At 30.6% G+C, this 26,813-nt stretch overlaps 1 protein-coding gene across 1 annotated transcript; it reads left to right on the forward strand.

Moving 5' to 3' along the window:
* Positions 1-15,149: 15,149 nt before the first annotated feature.
* On the forward strand, positions 15,150-23,909 carry LOC111312177 (CO(2)-response secreted protease-like). The gene is made up of 11 exons (XM_022912214.2): positions 15,150-15,478; positions 15,661-15,752; positions 15,844-15,941; positions 16,574-16,732; positions 20,391-20,502; positions 20,634-21,171; positions 21,249-21,349; positions 21,666-21,908; positions 22,262-22,376; positions 22,457-22,670; positions 23,241-23,909. The coding sequence occupies exons 1-11, from the start codon at positions 15,398-15,400 to the stop codon at positions 23,786-23,788; spliced, it is 2,301 nt and encodes a 766-aa protein (XP_022767949.1). The 5' UTR covers positions 15,150-15,397; the 3' UTR covers positions 23,789-23,909.
* Positions 23,910-26,813: the final 2,904 nt, after the last annotated feature.

Raw genomic sequence — 26,813 nt, forward strand, 5'->3', positions numbered from 1 at the left:
GAGTAACAAAATAAGTTGACTTAACAAAAAAATTGTTCCAATATGGATGCATTCATCTTCTTGACTTAACAATTTAGCTGGGATACATCTTCAACTCAAAGGCATCCGAAGAATTAACTCCACATCCTCTTGATGGAACAAAGGATTAACCAACTCCACACTCCAAGCATGCATTTCATGATCGATCAAATAGGCCACTTGCCCATTGATCAAATCAGCCTAATTAATTGAATTATTTATTATAAAATATTATTTATATTTAATTTTAAAGATACATTCAAAATATATTATTATTATAAAAATACTATTTTTATTTTAAATAATCAATAAATGAGTGCATCAAATCAAACTCATACTTGATTTTAAAAAAAGTCTCTACATATCTATTATTGAAAAGTTTTAACATATTTTTACTTTAAAAATTAGAACATAAATTTCTATTAAAATAATTTAAAATTTTAATATAAAACATATCAAATTTAAATTTTTTTTACTAAAGTCAATTTAAATCAATAATTAAAATGAGACATGAGAATAGTAAATAATAATAAGATGTTACTAATACTCGAACTATCAATCAAAGTGCCGGCTATACATGTGTCACTGAAAATAGCTACGTTTTCTATAAAACGCTGCTATATTTGCAGCTTATGTATCTAGAAAATACCGCTATATTAGCGACGTTTGTATCTTGAAAATGCCATTTTATTAGTGGCATTTGTATATGAAAAATGCCGCTATATTACCTGCGTTTGAATCTAGAAAATATTGTTATATTAGCGGCAATTGTATATGAAAAATGCCACTATATTAATAGTATTTGTATCTTTGACACACCACTAATTTAGTGGCCTTTTTATTAGAAAAACATCGTTACTTTGATGGCATTTGTATAAAAAAAATGCTGCTAATTTAGCGCATTTTCTAGCAAGAGCGCCACTACTTTTAGTGGCATTTTATGATACAAATGCCACTAAATTATTCATTTAGCGACATTCTTGAACGCAAATGCCACGAAATTAAGAAATGTATTTTTTTAAAATAAAAACTTTCTGTTAATATTTATTATTTTCATAAACGAGTTTAAATTTAGAAATTGAAATTAATATAAACTTAATTCACGTTCAAATATGCATCTAATTAACACAAAGTTTAATAATTAATATAATAACATTCAAATTTTTTTTAATACATTAACAAAATAAAAATAAAAATGTATGAAATTGATGACTGCATACATTTTGAAGGTTGCCAATTGATGAAGGAATTTTTTCACCTTGGTCACTAGCGTGTTCAAGAACCTACTGAATAAATGCAAACAATTTTTAACACTTCATTGTAAGCTTTTTTTATATTAAAAAATATAAATATTTACTAAATATAATACTTGAGTTGGAGGACCACCGAGATTAGCTCCTGAAAATTGTTGTTGCACAAAATTCATAAGATGATCGAATCGATCATGCAACTGCTGAAATTTTGCATGCTCTTGCTCTATTCTAGCACGTTCTTCCTTAATTTTGGCATGCTCCTATTCTCTTTCTACTTCCGTTTATTGTAAACGTTGTTGCATAGTTTGCAACTCCTTTCTCAATATCGAAATGTCTTACGAAGATTGACTTCTTGAGAATGTAAATTGCTGAGAGCTACATCCATAGTAGGTTGATGGTGTTGGACCCAATCCAAGGCCTTAGATCCGTCCATGCTTTTTTTTTCTAGCAACTTCTATAAATATCTGAATTTTCAATTCTTGCATATTGAGAGAACCGTCAAATGCTACTCAATCTTAGTAGCCATTTTCTCTTTCACTTTCTCTTGTAAATTAGTCATATACAACTATCAAGTTTAATGATTAATTGTTAATATGTTAAAAAAAGTAAATATTTACTTTATGTTAAAATAGATGTTACAAATTATCACAATTTCTTATGTTTCGACATTCATGTAAGATCCATATTTTTTTGTGTATGTTAAGTGAAAAAGTTTCACACGTCCAATTTTACCACCCGTCTCAATCTCCTATACAAAAACATATGTTATTTGATAGGATACATATCAACCACAACTTATTCATGCATATCAAGTCTATCAATCAAGTTCAAAATTTTGGTATAATTTTAATATCATGTATTTATATTTTGACCTATTTACAACACAATAATCTTAAACAGACGCAAACAATAAAAGCATTTTGGCCTTTTACACATATCGACCATGGCAACCAAATTCATTTATTTGGACAAGTTTAATATCATGGATTGAAGCCATTCAAATTGTTGAAAGCCATCCAAAAGTTTAATTTGTATTTTTGCCATTTAAAGGCAAAAATAGTCCCAAACAGACATAAACGATAACTTTTTCACCATATCAACCTAGAAACCAAGTTCAATCAATTGGACAAGTTTAATATCAAGTATTGAAGCTATCCAAACTTTTTAAATAGAACAATAACAAAAATTTGTAATTTTACCTAAATAGACGTAAACAATAATTTTTTCATACATATCATCCATCTTAACTAAGTTCAAAACTTTCGATAAATTTAATATCATGTATTGAAACTATCAAAACTATTAACACAGTACAATAACTATTAATTTGCATATTTACCTTTTAACGGCACAAAAAGTTCAATAATTGGAATAAGTTTAAAATCATAAACTTACTATTTCTTTTTGCTTTCTTGCAAAACTTTTTGATCCACTTGTGTGGCTATATTTATGTTGCTTTCTGCTACCAATCACAATATGTTCTCTTTCCTATCATAAAAAATAATTGGGTATATCATAGAAATACAAATATTACCAACTTAAAGAATAAAACACTTTCATTATTTATTTTACTATACAAAGTTATAAATTAGTACCTCTTTTTTTCTTGAGAACCAAAATCTAACTAATTGTTCATATTGCTATCTAATCACATTACGGGTAGATTTTTCATCATTGCCTCTACAGTTGTATTTCGATCGAAATACTTATTCTTCAAATTATGCTTATAATCTTTCCGTTTCTTTCCCAATGACTTAAACACAAAGTTGGTATTTTAAGTACAAATCTTGACTATAATAATACAAAAAAGAAAAGTTTTAATCAATAAACCAAATTTAAAATAATTAATTTTTTTATATGTAATTAATTATACTAATACCTCAATAAAGTTTAAAACGTCGGCCTTTACTTCTGCTGGAACTTTATGCCATGTTTCATAATAAATAGGCAATTTCATTCCATTACGGGCAAGTATACCTAGAAATCCAGCCAACAATTGAGTCTCTTCACCAATTGGTTGCTTATTAGAGTTTGCAGACACTACAATATATTCATTTAGAGGTAGTACAAACAATTCCTTCAAAGTTGTCTGGCCTCTGGTCCTTCGTTGACCATTATTATTAACTGCAAAAATTAAAAAATAAATTTGTAAAATGGTAATACTTTTATTATAATCGATTTCTAAATATGGAGTATATGATACTTCATTCAAATTTAAAGCATAATCAATTGACGGGATACTATCTAAACTTAGACCTCCCGTATTGCCAGATCCAATATAAGTTAAAAGGTTAAAAGTGACTGAGTTAGATCCAACAATATGTTCATTACCCTCCAAAGGATTCAGTACATCACCAATATCAACAGGCGTTGCAGATGGTTCTGAACTAATATCTCTTATATGTATTCCTTTAAATGTACTCCTTCACATTGTAGCTTATCTGCATCATAAAAGTGAATATATAAAAGATATTAGTTTAGAACACATATAAAGACATTGAGAAGTTAAGAAATCATAACCTACGATAAAAAAAGAACATATCAATTTAATTAAATCAAAAGATAATGTATGATTTACAATACAATAAATATACAATAGTGAATGTGACATTAATTACATACAATCATTTACTACATTATGTCTTAAACACTTGAATTACAAAATATAAATGATCCATCATGGTTCATAAATGTCTTCATTAACATCTTCATGGATCCACTGAGCGTAGGTATTAGAGATATTTTCATCCAAGTTTTGTTCAGTAAAAGGATAACATTCAGTTCCATGTTCAACATTATCTTTTGTATTTAACCCCATATCAAATAGGTCTCTAGGTGTATTTCGAAGAACAACAAACCAACCCAATTCTTTGGGATCTTTAAAATAAAAAACTTGTTTGACTTGAGATGAAAAAACATAAGGTTCATCGATGAGTTGTTGTCCAGTGTGAATTAATCGAGAAAAATTCACAAGTGTAAATCCATACTGATCTTTCTTAATACCTCTTGCATTATTCACATCAGCCCAATCACACCAAAATAAGACAATTTTTTACTTGCCATAATAATCCAACTTAATGATGTCATTAATCATGCCATAATAGTCAACATTTCCCTCTAAAGGGTTTGTGTCCCTAGCACTAGCATAGCTAGTAGTTGATGAAGTAACAACAACTCCAGAATTTTGTATACTGCTAAATCTCTCATGAGATTTAGTGTGAAATCCAAATATATTAATGATGAAACCTTTGTATCGTTTCACAATCTTGTTTGGACCTTGTGAAAGACACTTCACCTCTTCACTAACAAGCTTTCCACTTTAAACCTACAAAAGTGGAATAAATATATATATGTTATTAATGTTAGTTATATCATAAGCATTCTATGTAGATTTCTCATAAAAGGAAGTATAGCATTACTTACAATTGCTCTTAACCATTCATGAAAATTTTCGGTGAACAACTTGTCAAGCTTTTGAGGGTTTGATCGTTGATAATGTGCAAGAGCTCTCAAATTATTTCTATACTCACTATAAAGCATCATGACAAAGTATTAACAATAAAAATATAATAAATTATGCTTAATGTAATGAATAATTTCCTTGCTAAAAAACTTATGTGTGAAACAATTCAATAGAGTCATGATGAAAAAGAACATATTGATGTGCTTGTGCCCAAGATTTATCATCTAACTCCACCATTTCAGCTTTGCCTATTAGTTGTCCAAAACTTTGAAAAAGATAACTATAGGCAAAGTCATGTTGCTGCATACCAATATTTCTCGATGGTCTATTAAATCTCATTTCAATATCTTTCAAATAACGAGAACAAATGTCATACACTATTCTGTTAAATATCCTTTAGCAATAGAACCTTCCAGATAGCGTTTGTTGTGACAATAAGACTTTAACCTCCCCAAAAACCTATCGCATAAAACATTAGTCATATATCTTTTTAACTAGAGTGGCATGATCATTAATAAAAACCTAATCAATCTATTAAACAATAATACCTTTCGATATGATACATCAATCGATAATAAACTAGCCATCAACTTTTGCTTCATATGAAAGTGGATAACTAAATGCATCATAATAATGAAAAAGTATGGAGGGAAAATCTTCTTTAAATGGCATAAAGTAATCATGACTCGATCTTAAAGTTTGTCAAGATCTTCCATATTCATACATTGCCCACATAGAGATTTAAATATGTTACTCAATTCAATTACCACAGAAGTGACTTGCTTTGACATTGATGAATGTAAAGCAATTGAAAGTAAGTCTTGCATTAAAATGTGATAATCATGTAACTTCACTAAAGAAAGTTTTCGCTCCTTTAGATTCACACATCTCGATATATTTTATGCATAGCCATCCGAAACTTTGACATTTTTCAAAACCTTACAAAACACATCTTTTTCAGCTTTAGAAATCTTAAAACAAGTAGTAGACAATCGATATTTGCCATTATGAAGCAACTTCGGATGAAGGTTAGGCCGAATCCTGATATCAACTAGGTTAAGCTGACTCTTTAAGTCATCTTTTGATCTTCTATTCACATCAAGACTTCTCCCAATAAAATTTCACAAACATTCTTCTCTATGTGCATCAAATCAAGGTTATGGTATAATAAATTATATTCTTAATAAGGCAACTAAAAAAAAATACTTCTTTTTTTCCACAACACAACTTAGACTCATTGGAATCATCTTTTTTATTATCCTCTTCATCGCTTTGAACATCAAGATCACCAATGTTAGTATCAGTATCACTAACTTACGTAATATGAGGCCAGACACCTTTAAAGATGTCCCTTACTTTTTTCCTTGATGGAGTTATTTTTTCATAAGTGAAATTGATATCTTTTAACTTTGACAAGATATTAGACCCACTAATGGGTAAATGTGATCTCTTTAACTTCTTAGTTTCATCAAAGAGATGTTTTTGGAATCTAAATCGATGATTATCATCTAACCATCGATGATGTCCCATATAATAGAACTTCTTACCATTAGGTAACCACTTCAAACATGTCTGTGCAGCATAACATGGACAAGCATAATGACTTTTTATGCTCCAACCAAATAAATTCGCATAAGCAAAAAAAGTTTTGGTATTTCATAATAAAGCAACATGCATATTGAATTTCTTTTTTTTTTATGCATCATAAGTCTCAACTCTTTTTCATAATTACTTTAATTCTTTAATAAGAGGTTGTAAGTAGATGTTATATCATTACTCAGATCTTTTTCCTCTAGAATTATCATAGACACTATAAATGATTATTGCTTCATAGCAATCTATGGTGACAAATTGTAAGGAATCATTATAACTGGCTAAGTACTATAAGAAGTACTTATCATTTTGAACGAGTTGAATCCATCAGATGCTAGTCCAAGCATAACATTTCAAGGATCAGATGCAAAGTCTGAAAACTTAGAATGAAATGATTTTCATGCCAATGAATCTGTAAGATGCCTCGATGATCCAATATTTATCCGCTTTTCATAATGCCACCTCATTGATTTTACAGTTTTGAAAGACATGAAGAGTTGTTGAAGTGTTGGTATTAATGAAAAATAACGTAAAATCTTAATAGGCTTCTTTTTGACATTGAGTTCATCACCATCCTTATTCAACCTTTCATCGGAGTTTTTATCCACCCAACGAGAAATACCACACACATGATAAGATTCTTGATTTTTTCTATCACTTCAGTACAAACATGCAATCATTGGGACAACTATGAGTTTTCTCATATTCGAGACCTAAATCTTTGATCATCTTCTTGATTCCTTACAAGATTCAAGGATTTTTGCAAAAGAAAAATATTTTTTCATAAACTCTAATAATAAAGTCAGAGAGTCTTTCGTCTATCTACATAAGCATTTCAAGTGAAAAAGATAAACATAGAAAGATAACTTTGAATGCTTTGAACTCTCATAAAGTTCTTCATTTATATCTTCAAGCAACCTATAAAACTTTGATGCTTCTCTTCTAAGTTGTTGGTCATCTACACCTATCCCAGGTTTACCAAATTCATTCATTTCAACATTGGACTGTTAAATCCATCATTTTAGGGAGAAAGTTTACAAAAATGTTGGTTATGAGTGTTAAAAGCATCTCGCAACATGCCTTCAATATTATCTACTATAAAAGGATCATATTGGTATTAGGGAGCCCTTGAAGTTGAAGGAACTCTAGTGAAGGACCTCGACGGTATAGACTCTCTATAAAAATACCAGTTAACATATCCCAAGAGAAATCCAATACAAATTAAATGTTCAAAAATAACTTGACGTATTTGCCAATCTATATTGGCACATTTCACACATGGGCATAATATCATATTATCTTCACTTGTATTTTTAAATGCAAAATTAAGAAAAATTTTCACTCCATCTCTGTACTCTTGACTTAATCTTGACTTTTGCATCCAACTTTTATCCATTTAGTACTTGCTACATTATCAGACCAAATGTATATAAACAATTTATATGAAAACGAGCATGTCAAATACTTAAGTTTACTATGTTTTAAACAAAAGATAATAACAAGACCAGTATTTACAAAAAATGAGAACTCCTTATTGTTAAGTATTTTATTAGCTACCTGATGTTATGAATGTTAAAATCTACTACTAACGTAGACAGTATCTAAAAGTTTTTGTAGTTGGGGTTGAAATAAGATAAAACGGTATAGACGAAACCCAAAATAAGAAGAAAATGAAAGGAAAAAGGAAGTGGATGACGGGTTACAAATAGATATTTGAGAAAGGTGGGTTTTAAAGATAATTGTTTAAACTAAAAAGAAAATCGTCGCTTGCAAAAGCTGAAGGAATAGTCAAATTAAGTAAAAATATCAGTAAATAACTAATGAATAGTCGAAATAGGGTTCTAAAAGACAATGCTCGAATAGTAAAAGCTGAAGGAAATGGAAAGTAAATTAAATTGGTCTAGAAAGAGAAATAGTAAAATAATGAATATAAAGCTTCAAGTTGATGACTGGAAGTTTGGAGACAATTTTATTGGACCGGATTATTGAAGGTGTTTATTAAGAAAAATGCTTTCAATAATTTTCTCCTAAATATTTTTTGAATATATTATAAGCGCCATCAACAGAGTCATAATAAAATTGTTTGGGATTATTTAAGGCGTTTACGCCCCAAAAAGGCCTTTAGAAATTTCATCTAATTTTTATGGTGTATTTATTGAAAAGTGTTTTTTGCATAATATGCCTTCAATATTTTTTTTCTTTTTATCTATGAATATCAATGAAAATAGTTTTTTACTAAAAATGCCTTAATAATTTCTTTTTAAAAATTGTTTGGGATTATTAAAGGCATCTTCTATACAAAACGCTTTTAATATTACACTACTAAAATTTTAAGGGGTTATTGAAAGCGTTTATTCTAGAAAAATGCCTTGACTAATTCATTTTATTTTTTGAAGGAATTTATTGAAGGCGTGTTCTAGTGAAAACACATTCAATGTTCACTACTCAAACTTTAGGATGGTTAGTGAAGGCGTTTTTTGAGAACAAACGCCTTCAATAATTTCTCTTAAAATTTTTAAGATTATTAAATGTGCCATCTAGTGAAAAACAACTTCAATATTCCACAACTCAAATTTTAAGATAGTTAGTGAAGGTATTTATTCTAGAAAAACACATTCACTAATTTCTTTTAATTTATGTACATAACTATTGAAGGCATTTTTTTAGAACAAATGCCTTCAATAATTTCCTTTTAAAATTTTTGAGATTATTAAAAGTGTCTTCTAGTGAAAAATACCTTCGATATTCCACAATTCAAATTTTAAGATGGTTAGTTAAAGCGTTTATTCTAGAAAAATACCTTCACTAATTCTTTTTAATTTACGTACATAATTATTGAAGGCATTTTTTAGAACAAACGCCTTCAATAATTTTCTCTTAAAACTTTTGAGATTATTAAAGGTATCTTCCAGTGAAAAATGCTTTTAATATTCCACAACTCAAATTTTAAGATGATTAGTGAAGGTGTTTATTCTAGAAAAACACCTTCACTAATTGCTTTTAATTTAGGTACATAATTATTGAAGGCATTTTTTGAGAATAAATGCCTTCAATAATTTTCTCTTAAAATTTTTAGGATTATAAAAGGTGTCTTCCATAGAAAAACACCTTCAATATTCAACAACTCAAATTTTAAGATGATTAATGAAGGCGTTTATTCTAGAAAAATACCTTCACTAATTCCTTTTAATTTGTGTATGTAATTATTGAAGGTGTTTTTTTAGAACAAACGCCTTTAATAATTTTCTTTTAAAATTTTTGAGATTATTAAAGGCGTCTTCCAGTGAAAAATGCCTTTATTATTTCACTACTCAAATTTTAAAATGGTTAGTGAAGGCGTTTATTCTAGAAAAATGCCTTCACTAATTCCTTTTAATTTTTGTACATAATTATTGAAGACAGTTTTCTATTAAAAATGCCTTCAATAATTTTTGTTTGGAATTATCAAAGGTATTTTTTGAGGAAAAATACCTTTAATAATTTCCTTTGAAAATTATTTTTAGATTACAAAAGGCATCTTTTAGTAAAAAACACCTTCAATAATCTCCAAGTAAAATTTTAAGGGGATTATTGAAGGCATTTTATATAGAAAAATACCTTTAATAATAAATTTTATATTCATTCCTTGTTTTGAACATTGAAATCACAATTGTTAGTACATAGAACGATTAAAAACTGCATTAATAAACCAAACCAAACCTACAAATGCATTTCTATCAGACTTTTGGTTACTTTAGCCCTATCATCGCCACTGACCTTCAATAAATCAACGGCGCACACCTTTCTGTTTATCGATATGTCTTTATATTTTTTTTACTGTATTATTTATATTATTTGATAGAGCTATTTTTTTTTTGTTCCTTACTATTTACATATGCATATCTATTTTTATTAATTTCACCATAAGCATAGTCGTCCAAGCACCTATCATTGCATGTATGCAATTTTCGTGTAGTTTTCTATTAATAATGTGGTTTGCTGAACCTTATTGTGTGATATTGTTTTACTGAATGGTATTGTATGATATTGGTATGTTGAATCATATGCTGAATGGTATGCTGAATCATATGCTGAATGGTTTGCTGAAGGGTGTGTCGAACACATTGCTGATTGGTTTGTTGAATGGTGTTTTTGTATGTAGTATGGTATTGATTGTATTTAATTATGTACAGTGTTAAATTTAAACAGTCATTTTGTGTAATTTGTATAATTATGATTAAAATTGTAAGTATTATGGACTCCAAACAACATCATTTTTCTTCTATTGAACATGTAAAAAACACACCTATAGTCCAAAAAAGAAAGAGAAGGGGCCCAAATAAAAAAATTAAAGTGAGTGACATAAAACTTCACGTTAACTTCAATCAAAGTAGGCAGCCTGTGTTTGAAGGAGCTACTAAGTTGGCTATTCATATTGGAGCTGTCGTCCATCGTAGGATTTCAATTACGTACACCAATTGACGATGAGTTCCTGATGATCTAAAAGATGATATATGACAGTCAGTTGTGATATGTTTATTCAACTATTTCGTAAAATTTGTTAAATGATCATTTAATTAAAATTCAATGTGTTCATACTAATTGTGTTAAATAATTTAAGAACGGTTCGATGTCCCAATGATCATTTATTCTTTTATGTTGAGTTTATATAAATAAATGTTTCCTAAACCTACTTAATTTAATTTTCAGGTACCTTGTCAACCCAGTAATACTGAATGTGGATATTATATCATTCGTTTTATGTGGGAGATAGTGTTAAATGATTTTATGACCACACCATTCAAGGTTAGTATAAATTTTATAAACTTGTTATATCTTCAAAAAAATAAAAAGGTAAACTATGTTTTCATTTATTAACATTTACTTATGATTTTTTTTTAGTGGGAGAGTAAAGAAAGCTTCACGAAAGAGGAATTGGATGAAGTCCATAAAGAATGGTGTGAGTATGTATTATCATTTATTAATGTTATAAACCTTGAGGTTAGACATTGTTGGTTAAATGTAAATATATGAGGAACAAATTGTTATAATGTTTTTAACATGCCATGTTGAATGGAAATTTTAAGTTTGTACATTGGGGTATTGGTTTAATATTATTGGTATACTTAATATGAATACACTATGTGTACTTAACATATTATTGAGTATGATTATTTCAGAAACGTATATTAATATGGTAACATTATCAGTTTTAATTTTGGATGTGGGGTTAATTTATTGAAATATAACAATGTTCATTATATAAATTCCAAAATGTAATTCGTAGTATCACATATATAAACCAAATATTTTTTGAGTATAAATATAAAATTGACTTCAAATGTTTTCTAGGTATAAACCTACAACTAACTTGATATATACAATATCAAAAATATTTTTTTGATGGGATTAATGAAGGCGTTTTTAGCAAGAAAACGTCTTGAATCATCCATAACAAAATGTTATTGAAGGCATTTTTAACCAAAACCGTCTTCAATAATCCTACATAAAAATATATTATGTGGAATATTAAAGGCGTTTTAGGACAAAAATGCTTTCAAAAATCCATACCAAATATTGTGTATAGATTATTGAAGGCATTTTTGAAAAAAACTGCTTTTAATAATTTCTGTTAAAAATTTAATGATTGGATTATTAAAGGCACTTTCACCCAAAAATGCCTTCAAGAAACTATTCCATATATTTTCCAATAGATTATGGAGGGCATATTTAGCAAGACAATACTTTGAATAATTCTTAACAAAATGTCATTGAAAGTGTTTTTTACCAAAATTACCTTCAATAATCTCACCTAAAATTTTATTGTGTGGAATATTAAAAGTGTTTTGGGCAAAAAAAGCCTTCAAGAATCTGTTCTAACTTTTTTGTATGGATTATTAAATGCATTTTATCAGAAAAATCACCTTCAATAATACAAACTAAAAATTAATTAAGTGGATTATTAAGGGTATTTCCCTATCGGTAATGCCTTGAATAATTCCTAACAAAATATTATTGAAGGCATTTTTGAAAAAAAATCGGCTTCAATAATTTGACTATTCAAATTTATCGTGTGGAATATTAAAGGTGTTTTGAGCCAAAAATGCCTTCAAGAATCCGTTTCAACTTTTGTCTATGGATTATTAAAGGCATTTTTGACAAAAATTGCCTTTAATAATCCTAACTAAAAATTTATTAATTGGATTATAGAAGGCGAATTCGACCAAAAATATCTTCAAGAATCAGTTTTATATTTTTCTTTTGGATTATTAAGGGCATTTCTCTGTCAAAAAATGCCTTTAATATTCTTTCCAAAATTTTTTAAAGCAATTAGTGAAGGCGTTTTTGCCTAAAAAACGCCTAGAATAATCAATTACAAATAATCTCTGTAAAAACCCAAAAAAAAATGCTAAAATGAGGGATCAAACCTATCATTTTATGATTAACATTTGTACGATCCTAAAATTATGATATGATATTTATTGAAGGTGTTTTTTTTTTATCAAAAATGCCTTTAATAAGCTTGTGGAATTTTTTGGTGGAATTATTAAAGACATTTCTTATAGAAAATGCCTTCTATAATTGCATACCTTTTTTTATGAGGGGATTATTGAAGGTGTTGTCTGTCAAAAATGCCTTCAGTAATTCCCTATCAATTTTTTTAACGGGATTATTCACGCCGTTGGTATTTACTCAAAATTTTAAGATAAGATAATTCAATGCGTTTTAGTCGATAAACGCCACTAATATCAAGTCTTGGGTGACGTTTATAAGTAACAATACCGCTATTTGAATATTTAGTGATGTTTTAATAATAAAAGCCTTAAGTTTTATAAAAACACGGAAGCTAAAGGAGTTTGTAAGTGAAACACCGCTACAAAACTGCCACTAATCTTCCATTTTCTTATAGTGTATTGTAAAACTAAGCTTAACGTTTCATAATATGATTATGAAACCTTTTAGTTGGAAAGCTTTGTTATTAAGATATAAGATCTAAATGAAGATTGCTTAGAACTAAAACTTCATTGATTATCTAATGGAATTCATGTAAGATGGATTTTGTGTACATTACTAGAGGTAAGTCCTATGTGCCACAATGGTTGAATAACCCTAAAAACAAACCTTCTATCGGATTTCAAATAACAATATTAAAATAAGCATCTATATAAGATATGAGATGGTGAGTGAAAACTTTAGGTAGGGTTTAATTTTCGGTGAAAAAGTAAAATATGATTTGATTAAAGTCAAATCACATTTTTGGGGCAGTTGTTTACACCCACAATTATCCAAAAAATGGAACAAGAGATTTATTCCATAAAACAAATGATTAAGTTTAATCAAAATAGAGTAATTATAAGTTATTAGGTTAAGATCAATTAATTAATGGTTAACTAATTAGAGCCCAAGTCGTATAGGGCCTAAAGTCTTAGATTATTATTAACACAATATGATTAGAATTAATTGTGATCATTTATAGGATTAATTAACTGATTATAGGCCCAAGATTGTTACATGCCTTGTGCTTGGAAGGAATTTAGCACATAAATATAAAGGTAAGGTTAAAACCAAGAGATTGAGGAGAATCCAGCAAGGTGGAATCCCCGACATCATGAAACGTAGATAAGTGGGATTAGTACTACAGAAAATTATGGAGATATTATAGTCTTTCATTTTGAGCAGTTATCAGTTTCACACGGAGAATATTTCGGCCTGGAATCTCAAACGATTAAAGTTGAAACTCGACTTGCAGTTACACGAAGTGGAGAGAAGCGTGTGGAGCAGTTTTCACCTATTATTGAACATGCGAAGCAAGGGAGTTAATCGGCATTAGTTATCTTAGTAACTTTGAATATTATATATATATATATATATTTTCATATATAAATATGAGTTTCAAAAATATCCAAATGGTTACAGAAACTGCAATCAACATTCAATTAAACTTATCTTAATTTTTCAAGCATTTTCTTTTAACCTTTCAGCATTTTATCTTTACCTTTTTAGTATGCTATCTTTATCTTTCATGCACTTATAAGTAGTTTTAACATAAAAATTTATCAAAGCTTCTTTCATTGTGTCGCTTATTTCTGCTCTTGCTAGAAGTATAAAGGTTGAGATCCTTTTGATCATCTGAGTAGTCAGATCGCTATCAGATTTTTCGAAAAAAAAATAAAAATCAACCAGCAATAAGAAAGTACAAAATAAAATGTATGTGAAGTTGAGTAATTGTTGTATGGTTCTCTTTGAATCGAAGTGAAAAAAAAAATGGGTAGGATGAGTTGAGACTTTAAATTTGTTTTTCACTTATGATTGCATTACAAACCAAATAATTCAATTCAGATCAAGAAGAGATTATTGAGAATTTGGCTCCGCAATCTAATGTTATTTTGAGATTTATCGATTTAACGGCAACTCCTCCTAGGCCCTTATCCTTACCAGGTCCTATTCCAAGCAAATTGAGGTTCTCCACTACTGGAAAACCGTACGTGGAGAAGTCTCATCCAGACTTATCCAATGAACCAAGGGATATGATTGCAAAGCAGCGACAGATTTCCTCAAATGGCAAGCAAATTCAAGCTATTTCTAGAAAGACAGCAGCTGATAGATGATATGAATGGGAACAGAATCCAGACGATTTCAAATTTTCGAAATCCTCGAGAGAATGTTTCATCAGATTTAGAGGAGTTTCAGATTCAGGTGTTTTACTAATGAAAAATAAGTGCAAGATTAAATGATCCGGCCCTAACGAGAAAATCCACCCCCAAAGAGAAATATCTCAGAATAGGATCATAATATAGAGAAGCCTTTTGTTTTTACTTGGATCAAATGACCCTGCTTTAGTTGTTTCATTTGTTTCGCTGCAACAGTTTTTTTTTTTTTTTCTTACTCTTTATTTTTCCGAGGGACTTTATTAAACATGTAGCTGGAACAAACACTTTATGTAAAACAATCTTAACTCAAGAATAATCAAAGATGCTTTCCTCACAGCTCAAGTTACCATGTGTGAAAAGCTCTCAAACTTAGCCAGATCCAGTCCTATAAATTGAATTCAGCCTTGCAAATCCACCATAATCAACCCATCATCAGCATAATGGCTTCTCTGCTGCAACTCTGCTCGCTTTTCCTTACATGTCTTCTCATCTGTTCAGCTTCATCAAACCAAACCCCAAAGGTATGTCTCTGAATCGTATTTCATCAAATTCTTAGTATTTGTTTCGTAGCCGACAGTTCAATTTTCCTTGGTCTACTATTTTCATGGCTACCATAATGCTGTAACATCAAGAGCTGTGATGCAGAGGAGATTGAAATGATTCCAATTCGATTTGATTTTTTTTTCGTCTTCCCTGTTGGCAGCATTATGTTGTATATATGGGAAGTTCATCTGAAGAAAATAATGAAGCTGCAGAATCAGATCATCTGCAGTTACTGACCTCAGTTATTCCAAGGTTGTAATTCTGTCTATTATCACTAATTCATCAATCATTCACTTTTCAACTTGTAGCAGTTTTAAAATATGTAGTTATTGAGATTTGCCAGGGAGGACAAGGAAAGAATATCACTTATAAATCATTACAATCATGCCTTCAGAGGATTCTCTGCAATGCTCACAGAGGATGAAGCTTCCGACCTGTCTGGTAAGTTCCCTTGGCCATTTGCGAAGTACACCTGTCACCTTCTGATTTTTGTTATTTATCACTAGTTTGTTTTTTCTTAAACATTGGAAATTTGCACTGCTATTATAAGTTTTCTATAAAGAAGTTCGAATTTTAAATTTTTACCTCAAAAGAAAAGTTTTAATAGGAGGATATCCAAACTTGTTTTAATGAATTGATAGCTGTCTGGTAGATGCTTTTATTTTTTTATTTTTTTATTTTATTTTATTTTTTTGCAAAAAATAGTAATAAAAAGGAAAAATATAAAAATAAAAAACAAAAAAAAAACATTTACCAAAAAATCTACAACATTTAATTTTTGGATTTAAATTTGATGTATTATCAGTGAATCACGACACATCATAAAATATTAATTTTAAATATACCTTTTAGATTAAGTGTATTTGTTTTTTAAAATTTTAAAATTAATTTTTTTTATAAAACATCATTATATGATTCAGTATATAACATCTATGTAAAAAAAAAAAAAAAATCTTAATTTTTGGTGAGTGATCGAACTATATCTAACTATGCAGACAGATTACCATTTTTGTTGTAAAGTTGTGTATGAAACTTCAACTTCGGGCAATTAACATATGGAATTGTGAAAGCAGGGCGTGATGGGATTGTGTCTGTGTTCCCGGACTCGGTTCTTCTACTCCATACAACACGCTCCTGGGATTTCCTAGAGGGAAAATCAAGCGCAAGGTTTAGGCATAGATCATACCAGCATAAATCAAGTTATGATGTCATAATTGGGATGATAGATGGAGGTACCTTAACTTCTTTTTATTTTATTTTATATTAGGATGGTCATTTAGTTCATGAATTAGTATAATATCTGAAACTCTTAACCATGATAAGTTACTATCATTATAACAATATATGATTAATTAATTTTGAATCTTTTATTAAATCATTTTTAATTTTAATTATATGATGTAATAAAAAATTAAAAATTAAAAAAATTATTTCTATATAAATTACTACAACTCGCCAAGTGCTAGAAAAAAGTTGCATTTTTTTTTTATAATTACAAGATTAAGAAGGAGAAATTTTTATAATTAATCACAATATCTTACTTTTTTCTTGTCTTTGTTCATTATTAGATTGGATTATTGAAACATAGTTGCTTTTCTTTATCTCATATTTAAAAGATAGGCCTTCCTTGTCCACATACAAAATTTGCGTACACCAATCCAGAAAAGGATTCTAATCAAATCAACCAAAGCCACCACAATGCATGGGAAAAAGCCGTTTCACTAAATTTAGCACTTTTTTTTTTTTAAAATAAAAATGACAACTTTTTTTGGTAGTTAAAGAGTTGATGTGATAATTGTCTATAATGTAGGATAACTCAAATGAACAAAACCAAAAAGTGGAGGGTCCATCCCTCAATGCATGTTAGATAAGATTCTTATCTCTAGGATGTCACACATATGGCCAAAAAGTAATGAGAGAAAAAGATTTTCGTAGGAGTGGCTCTCTATTTAATCATGAATTGTAAATTCGGTTGAACTTTAGCAAATATTTTGTTAGCATATATTAAATTAATCTTTAATTTAAGATGAAACGTTTGATTTATTACTCACAAGATCAAAGTTATTATTAAATTAATATTTTAATTTTACACAGTTTAACATATCAAGATTTTTTAAACGGAAATGCGTTTTTAAAAAAACACGTGCCGTTACTTTTAATGACAACAACGGAATTTGCTACCATAGCTGCTAAAAAGTTTAATCGTAAATGGAAAATACTTTATCTCTTTTTAATAAAAATAAATAAAAAATAAAAAATTTAATTGAAAAGAAAATATAACTAAAAAAATATTTATTCAACAGATTCTTCAAGTTCTTGAAGATTCACTCTAAATTCTTTGAAATTTGATCATCTCGTATCTCGTTCTTTATATTTCAGCTACTCCATTTTCATATTTTATTTTTAAAATTTTATTCAAAATTAAAAAAAAAATCATTTTCTTCAGCAAAAGAAAAAATCTCAAACCTCTTTTAAAAACTTAAATCTCCAAACCCAAAAGTCTTTAAATTCTTGAACTGCCATCGCTTTATCTGCCAAGAGTTTAAAAAAGTATGGATCGATGATGTGGGCAACCAAACTTAGTTCTTAACACACATGCATAATATATTTATTATATTATGGACTGCTATATCTGCCATCGCTTCTTCTTAATCGTTTTCCATCAATTTTTATTTTTAATATATTTATTATTTTAATATAAAAATAAAAAAAAAATTTAATATACAGGAAATATTATAAAATAAAAAATTAAAAAAATTGAATATAATATTTGATATGTTGTGATTATTTCTTTTTTATTAACTTTTCATGCAACGTTAAGAGTATTGTGATTTTGTTAATTATTTGATTAATTTTATGATCTTTTCACTTTATTGTACATTATAAAACCTTTTTTGTGAAAAAAAATAAGAACAGTAAAAAATTATAATTTTTAATGAAATGATTTTGATTTATTATTATTATTATAGATTTTTAAGATTTTAATTTTAATTTATTATAAATTATAAATGAAACCTTTATGTTTTGATTTTTTCTTCCTTGACGATCAATTGAGCATTAAAATTGGATTGTCCATAATTGAGGATAAATTTAATTGTATTTATTGTTATTAATTATTAATTCATTAATGATTATTGATTATTGATATTTTATATTATTTGTTTTTATAATTTTCAATGAAAAATTTTATTTAGAAAAAAAATTAAAGGTAAAATTAAAAGATAGATAACAGCAATAACAAATTAAACCTTATATCCATAATTCTAGGGTTGATTGTATGCAAGGTCAAAATAAAAAATGATGTTAGATTATAATTTTGAATTTTCTTGCACTATTCAATTATATAAAAAATAATGTTTTCATCTATTTAACCCTCATCATTTTTTATTATTTTCATCATGTCTTTCATAATCTAATTTTATAAGCTTTGATCTCCTCCAAATCTAAATGTTCATTTTTCCTAATTAGTGCACAAATAGATCTAAGTTTTACATGTCTAAACTATCTCAAATGATCCTCTTTCATATTTTCCTTATTTCGAACTACCTTTAATTTTCCTTCAATCTCTTCATTTATCTCCTTTTTTTTTTTTTTTTCCTTTTTATAACTTTCTTTTTGAAAAATATTTTCTAAAAATATTAAAGGAAAAATTAATAAGACAAATTAAAAAAAAAAACCCACAATTTTCTTTTTATTTTTTTATTTTCCTATTTTTTTCTGTTTTTAAAGAAAAGTTAAAAAATTACTAAAAGTAAAAGAAAAAATTTTGTGAGTAATGTCATTCAATTAACCCAACAAATAATCTTAAAATTGATATTTGGCATAGATCTGTCTAGTCAGCCCACTAAGACCACTTTTTCTAATATTAAGTGTATAGATACATGAATATGAGTTTGGGTTATACAATGATAATTGATCCTCTTCTACACACCATTCCAGTTTCAAGATTTGACGACAAAAGTTTCATGTTCCAATCATAAGTTCAAACCTTGGTCCATTTCCATTAGTTTTGAAAAAAAAAATCATCAAAAATGAAAAGTATAACGGCAAAATGTAACAAAATTTACAACGGCAAATTTACCATTAATCGTTTAGAAATTAGATTACTAAATTCAAGGCAAAATATCCCACAAGAAAACCAAAATAATATAAGCAAAAAGTAAAGGGACACAAAAGATGTGGTTCAAGAATTTATTTGACACCCATATTCGGTTTAAGGAAAAAGAATTTTCTATTAAATATTTGACTTTAGAATGTGCTTTAACTTCCTCGAATCTTCAATTACAATGGACTCTTTCTGGTATTATAACATGGTACAGATACAGGGTTTCTTATTGTTTGCCATTCTTGCAATCTACATAAGGAAAGAGATTATTATGTAGAACTCAACCAAAATGGTACACTAAGAAGTCATTTTAAAGATAAGAGAGTTATGTTAATTGTCTTATTCTCCCACATCGTCTATATGTGTCATTGGCCCAGCTTAGATTGGGTTTGGATTGGCATATTAAGCTGAAACTTTTAAAAGTTAAGCAAACTTTTAAAGCTTGTCTATTTACATAATTTTTTATTAAAAATATTTCTAATAATATATATTTTAATATTTTAAAAATATTTAGAAATTAAAATTAAATCAAACATATTATATTGATAAAATATATCCTGTGAAACTTAGGTTTAAAAATTTAAGATTAAGTCTGAGCCAAATTGGGCTGAGCCTATAATCTTGGCCATATAGCTCAATTTTTGAACACTTTTTTCATCACTAGTCATTATTTATAACATGAAGTTTAATTTAATTTGATTTTTATCTTATATGTTGCTTTTAAATAATAAACTTTAAAGTCAATAGAATAATGGTTTATTGTTGAAATTGCTCTTCTTTTTTAGGCATTTGGCCTGAATCTCCAAGTTTTAGAGATGAAGGAATGGAAGAAATACCTACAAGATGGAAAGGAATATGCATGGAGGGACCAGACTTCAAAAAGTCTGATTGTAATAGGTTAACTAATTGTTTTCTGCTATTCAATTTAACAAATTAAACTTCAAACTGATAAAGAATTGGATTAAGATCATAAAGAAATATAGAAGGCAATTGTTAATAATAAAATTATCAATTGTTTGTAATTGTAGGAAGTTGATAGGAGCAAGGTACTACAATGTCCCGCACACATCAAATGGTAAAAAGACCACACAGATGAGACTTGTCAAGTCTCCAAGGGATACTGTATGGCATGGGACCCACACTGCTTCCATTGCAGCTGGTGCCCAAGTCGTCAATGCTAGTTACAATGGCTTGGCTCAAGGGACTGCCAGGGGTGGTTCACCCTACGCTAGGATTGCAGTTTATAAGGCATGTTCGGAAGATGGTTGTCCTGGTTCCACCACATTGAAGGCAATCGATGACGCGGTTAAGGATGGTGTTGATATTATCTCCATTTCTATTGGGATGAGCTCTCTATTCCAGTCTGATTTCTTAAAAGATCCCATAGCTATTGGAGCATTTCATGCAGAGCAAATGGGGGTCATGGTTGTATGTTCAGGAGGAAATGAGGGGCCTGACCCTTTCACTATCATTAATGCAGCACCATGGATTTTCACTGTCACAGCCTCTACTATTGATAGAGATTTCCAATCTACAGTGCTTCTAGGGAATGGAAGAACCTTTCAAGTAAGATATCTAGTTTTGTCAAGAAAAGTAACCTCTTTGTATACAGAAACTTCATTTTCATATTCTTGTGCTGAAAGGGATCTGCCATCAATTTCTCAAACCTCACCCACTCCGAGACCTATCCTCTTGCATATGGAAAGGACATTGCTGATAAGTTCAGCCCAATATCAGAAGCAAGGTACTTCTATTTAACATTATTTAATAAAATAGACTATAATAATATGTCGCCAAATAACAAGCGAGTACTGTACAATAAAAATATGGAGAAAAAGGAACCTGAAGTCTATTGGCTGTTCATGTAGCTACTCTTAAGAGCTAGCATCCAACAGATCTGGATTCGAATCTCAGCATTTGTAATTGTTTCTCCTATCTCCATATTGCAACCTTCTTTTTACTAAAAAAAAAAAAAAATGAATAAAGATAATGAATGGCATTGTCAAGCAAGTTTTCTAGTTATTTTTAGGATGAGTTCTTAATTTCTATAATAATTGCAGGAGTTGTTATCCTGGATCTTTAGATCCGGAAATGGTGAAGGGCAAGGTCATTGTTTGTGTTGACACTTTCCCATTTGTATCGAGGGAAATCAAGAAATTAGTAGCGGAAGATGCTCAAGCAAAAGGACTGATTTTGATCAATGAAATGGAAAAAAGTGCTCCTTTTGATTCAGGTGCATTTCCATTCACTGAAGTTGGAAGCACTATAGGATATAAGATCCTTAAGTACATTAATTCTAACAAGTAAGCATATATTATTACTCTTGAACACACCAAAACCTCTATATTTATTGTTATATTTTTCAGTTTATGATGATCTCTTGCTTAGCTATTTGTAACTTTTCAACCTTAACCTTTTGGGAGTTATAGACATAATTACATAATGAAAACATTTTCTTTTCCCTTAAAACTCAAAATTTTAAGTAGCATTATATCCTTTTGATCATCATCTTGTTCTGTTTCCATCCTTGGAGCAAATGCTTATGGAAGCCTTTCTATAATTAATATCCTTAATTGCTTATAGTTATATCTTGAATATGGCTTAAAGAAAAAAAAGGCATTTTTTGATGCCAAGTTTTCCATTTTTGTTATGACAGGAATCCAACTGCAACTATCCTTCCTACAGCTGATATTCCAAGACATAAACCAGCACCTGTCGTGGCATATTTTTCATCAAGAGGTCCTAGTGTGCTAACAGAAAACATTCTCAAGGTCCTTCTCTATCACATTGATGAAATATATATATACATATATATATGGACACACACGATTAATGCTTTTTCACTCTTCAGCCTGATATAATGGCACCCGGAGTTGCCATTTTAGCTGCAGTAATTCCAAAAGTTGAAGAAGGGAGTGCTTTGATTGGTAACAAGCCGCCCGAATATGCCATAAAATCTGGAACGTCAATGGCCTGTCCACATGTAACAGGGGCTTCTGCATTCATAAAATCAGTTCATCCTAAATGGACTTCTTCCATGATCAAATCAGCACTCATGACAACTGGTAAAGCTAAAATTTTTAAGCTCTTAAATTAATATATGAAATCAACAAACTTATATTACATTGAAATCAACGAACTTATAGTACATTCCTCTATTACAACTTTTTAAAATTGTGTCAAAGTATAATAATTTGGTGGAACTGGCAAGATTTAAAGAAAGGAGTTCAAATTAACTTAAGGATTTGTTGTCACTATGACAAATTGTAATTCTAATTTAGAAAGAGATTATACATGACTAGATTTTTCTTGGCAAACTACGTTAGAATTGAGCTCAAGAATGCTAGAAAACAAGTGTGTCAAGGTTAGCCAAAACAAGCTTTTCTCAATTAAGTTTTTTGGTGCAAAAGAGATCATAGCTTGAGAATATAGGAAAAGGTTGCAGAGTTATTGAGAGATTTGAATCCCAAACTAGTTAAATATTATCTCTTAAAAGTGATCGTATGAACCAACTAAAATAAGCTTATTTTTTTATAAAATTTTTAATATTTACTCTATACAAATTTCATTTCCATATAAGTAGGATGCATGAAGAGGTATTTACATTATCTGTTTCTGCCTTTCCCTAAATGCAGCAACTGTGTATGGTAACATGGGGAAACCGTTAACGAATAGTTCAGGCTCCTTCGCCATCCCACACGAGATGGGAGTTGGAGAAATAAACCCACTAAAAGCCCTTAATCCGGGGTTAGTCTTTGAAACAACAACAGAAGATTATCTTAAATTTCTTTGTTATAATGGGTCCCCAGAGAAAAAAATCCGATCCATGTCAATGGCAAACTTCAAATGTCCAAGAAAATCCTCTGATGATCTTATTTCCGGCATCAATTATCCTTCAATCTCTATAAGTAGACTAGACAAAAATGGAGGTTTCCGAACTATTAAAAGAAGTGTTACAAATGTTGGACTCGCAAATGTCACATATACTGTTGCTGTGCATGCTCCATTGGGATTGAAAGTGAAGGTTTTGCCAAAAAAGATTACTTTTGTTGAGAATGTAAGAAGGGTTCCTTTCAAAGTGTCATTTGATGGCAGGGAAGCTTCCACTGGCTATAATTTTGGGTCTCTAACATGGTCTGGTGGTCCATATTCAGTACGTATGGTGTTTGCAGTCAAAGTTTAGTGATAAAATGGTCTTGTAAGAAATAGAAATTAACTAGCTAGTGATGCTAGACAAATTGGAGACATATGTTTAGTGAAAACATTGAATACTTCTTGCAGTTTTATATGTTATTCTTTCTTTATTTTTAATTGACTACTGAACAATAAGGATATGAAATTTCATGCATTTAATAACTTTTTTACAGAGTTAATTACACTTTCGAGACTTGAGATAGGTTAAATTTTCAGAAATATTGTTACTTTAAATTTAAAATTTTGCAAGTAGGTATTGATCTTATCTTCCGTCCATCAATTTGCACGTAAGAAGACTTAAGACTTTTAGTCAAATGAAATGAATGATGGGGCAAAATATAACTAATTGATAAAAACATGCCTCATGTTTCAAAAATGCCATCACTTGCTATGTTTCGCAATTTTATTGATTGTTGTGGACTCGCCATCTATTTGGCTACTAATATTTCTTTTGGCTGCAAATTGATAGATGAAAGTAAAAGGTCAAAACCAAATTGCAAATTTTGAAATTTTAGACATATAATTTAAGTACAGTTTGAATGCCAAATGTATAAGCAGCCCTATTATATAATCCAATTTACATGTATAAGAAGATTCGGTGTCCTTAGACTTTGCTCAACTCTAATATCAACTCTCTAATAATTTTACTATAATGTTATCCAAAATAAGCATAGTTGGAAAAATGCCAAATAATTTGGCATATGAGGAAAAATGGATACTAAAAAAGATTTATCTAAGAAATATGAGAAGGGATGGTAGTAATGGTTGCTCCTTTTTATGAGTATGTAAGTGCACAGGTAAATGCATAGGTCATTATCAAGTAAAAAGAGTGGGAGTAATGTTGGTCTTTCCCTTGAGAATTATGTTGGGGAGCAAAATCAAGTACCAAAGGAAGTTCTTTCTAACTTTATGTTGGGGAGCAAAATCAAGTACCAAAGTAACTGTCACTTGGTAGCTTAAAAGGTAGGCCTATTATACTAGAAAACAAAAGAAAGTTGAAAACTTGAATGTTGGCTGAAAGTAAAAGATAACATAAAAGAACATAGTTGAATCTTGAAAGCTTGCACAAAAAAATTCAGCTAAAAATTCGAAGTGTACAAGATTTTGTGACCATTTGAAAAAAGTGTCCCCATTTCAGACACTTTAACGGCTACTGGCGGCAAACCTGTAAAATCTCAAATGCTCTTTAAGGGGGTGTGAGTTCTCGAGGTTTGATGAGGGATAGGGGGCCAATATAAGGGCTAAGTACCAGCACCCATCGCACATCATGTGCGCACACCACCCCCGACCCCCCGATCGTCGGAACCCCAATGCCACCGATCAGGTTCTCCGGCGATGCTCCGGCGATGGTGCCTCGACGAAGAAAAATGCGGCACCAGCACATGCTCGAGCCCAGCATGTGCTGCCGTAACCCTCGGTTCGGTCCGATCTTAGACTGGGAATGAACTCCGTATGCTTAGATTGGGAATGAACTCCGTATGCCTAAGTAAACCCACAAAACGAGTGTACGGGCGCTCAGCCAACTAGAGGGGCAGGATGCGCAAGCTGGGGATTGGTTGGGTCCCCCTCTGCGTGCTGCCGATCCTGCTGCTGCAACCCTCGGTCTGGTCCGATCTTAGACTGAGAATGAACTTCGTATGCCTAAGCCAATCGACGAAACGAGTGGGCGGACACGCGGGCGGGCACTACGTCGACCAGAGAGACGGGATGCGCAAGTCGTGGATTGATAGGGTGGTAGGTGGGTTTAGGCACATCTTCATATTTCTGCATGCCAATGCCATTTTTATGGCTTGTAAATTCATACAATGGTCCCTTAAGCCTTCACATGAAGTTTCATGGCAAGACGACTCATTTTCTATTTTTCATGATTTTCAAAACTTTTTGCGGTTTGAGATTTTTTAAAATTTTTTCGGAAGGAGTTTTGGCCCCAATATTGGTAGGCATGATTCTTGTATTTTTGTTGGCATGCACAAAAAAATTCAGCTAAAAACTCGAAGTGTACAAGATTTTGTGGCCATTTGAAAAACGTGTCCCCATTTCAGACACTTTAATGGCTACTGGCAGCAAACCTATAAAATCTCAAATGCTCTTTAAGGGGGTGTGAGTTCTCGAGGTTTGATAAGGGATAGGGGGCCAATATAAGGGCCAAGTTGCCGCACCCATCGCACATCATGTGCACACACCCCCTCGACCCACCGATCGTCGAAACCCCAATGCCGCCGGTCAGGTTCTCCGACGATGCTCCGGTGATGGTGCCAATGCCATTTTTATGGCTTGTAAATTCATACAATGGTCCCTTAAGACTTCACATGAAGTTTCATGGCAAGATGACTCATTTTCTATTTTTCACGATTTTCAAAACTTTTTGCGGTTAGGGATTTTTTAAAATTTTTTCGGAAGGAGTTTTGCCCCCAAACTTGGTAGACGTGATCTTTGTATTTTTGTTGGCATGCACAAAAAATTCAGTTAAAAACTCAAAGTGTACAAGATTTTGTGACCATTTGAAAAAAGTGTCCCCATTTCAGACACTTTAATGGCTACTGGCAGCAAACCTGTAAAATCTCAAATGCTCTTTAAGGGGGTGTGAGTTCTCGAGGTTTGTTGAGGGATAGGGGGCCAATATAAAGGCCAAGTACCAGCACCCATCGCACATCATGTGCACACACCCCCTCGACCCCCCGATCGCCGAAACCCCAATGCCGCCGGTCAGGTTCTCCGACGATGCTCCGACGATAGTGCCCCGAAGAAGAAAAATGCAGCACCAACACATGCCCGAGCCCAGCATATGCTGTCGCAACCCTCGGTCCAGTCCAATCTTAGATAGGCAATGAACTCCATATGCTTAGACTGGGAATGAACTCCGTATGCCTAAGTCAACCCACGAAACAAGCGTGCAGGCGCTCAGCCGGCTAGAAGGGCAGGATGCGCAAGCCAGGGATCGGCCAGGTCCGCCTCTGTGTGCTGCTGATCCTGCTACTGTAACCCTTGGTCCGATCCAATCTTAGAATAGGAAT

This window comes from Durio zibethinus, chromosome 1 (assembly GCF_047325235.1).
Source record: "Durio zibethinus cultivar Kanyao isolate XHJ-2024 chromosome 1, ASM4732523v1, whole genome shotgun sequence".
In the NCBI taxonomy this organism is placed as follows: Eukaryota; Viridiplantae; Streptophyta; class Magnoliopsida; order Malvales; family Malvaceae; genus Durio; species Durio zibethinus.

What these genes read in the sequence shown, in the direction of transcription:
- LOC111312177 (XM_022912214.2), top strand. Translation starts at nt 15,398, where the DNA reads ATGGCTTCTCTGCTGCAACTCTGCTCGCTTTTCCTTACATGTCTTCTC. An exon ending in AAAAAGTCTGATTGTAATAG is followed by an intron (nt 20,503 to 20,633) that starts GTTAACTAATTG and finishes TTGTAATTGTAG; the next exon opens with GAAGTTGATAGGAGCAAGGT. An exon ending in AAGTACATTAATTCTAACAA is followed by an intron (nt 21,909 to 22,261) that starts GTAAGCATATAT and finishes TTGTTATGACAG; the next exon opens with GAATCCAACTGCAACTATCC.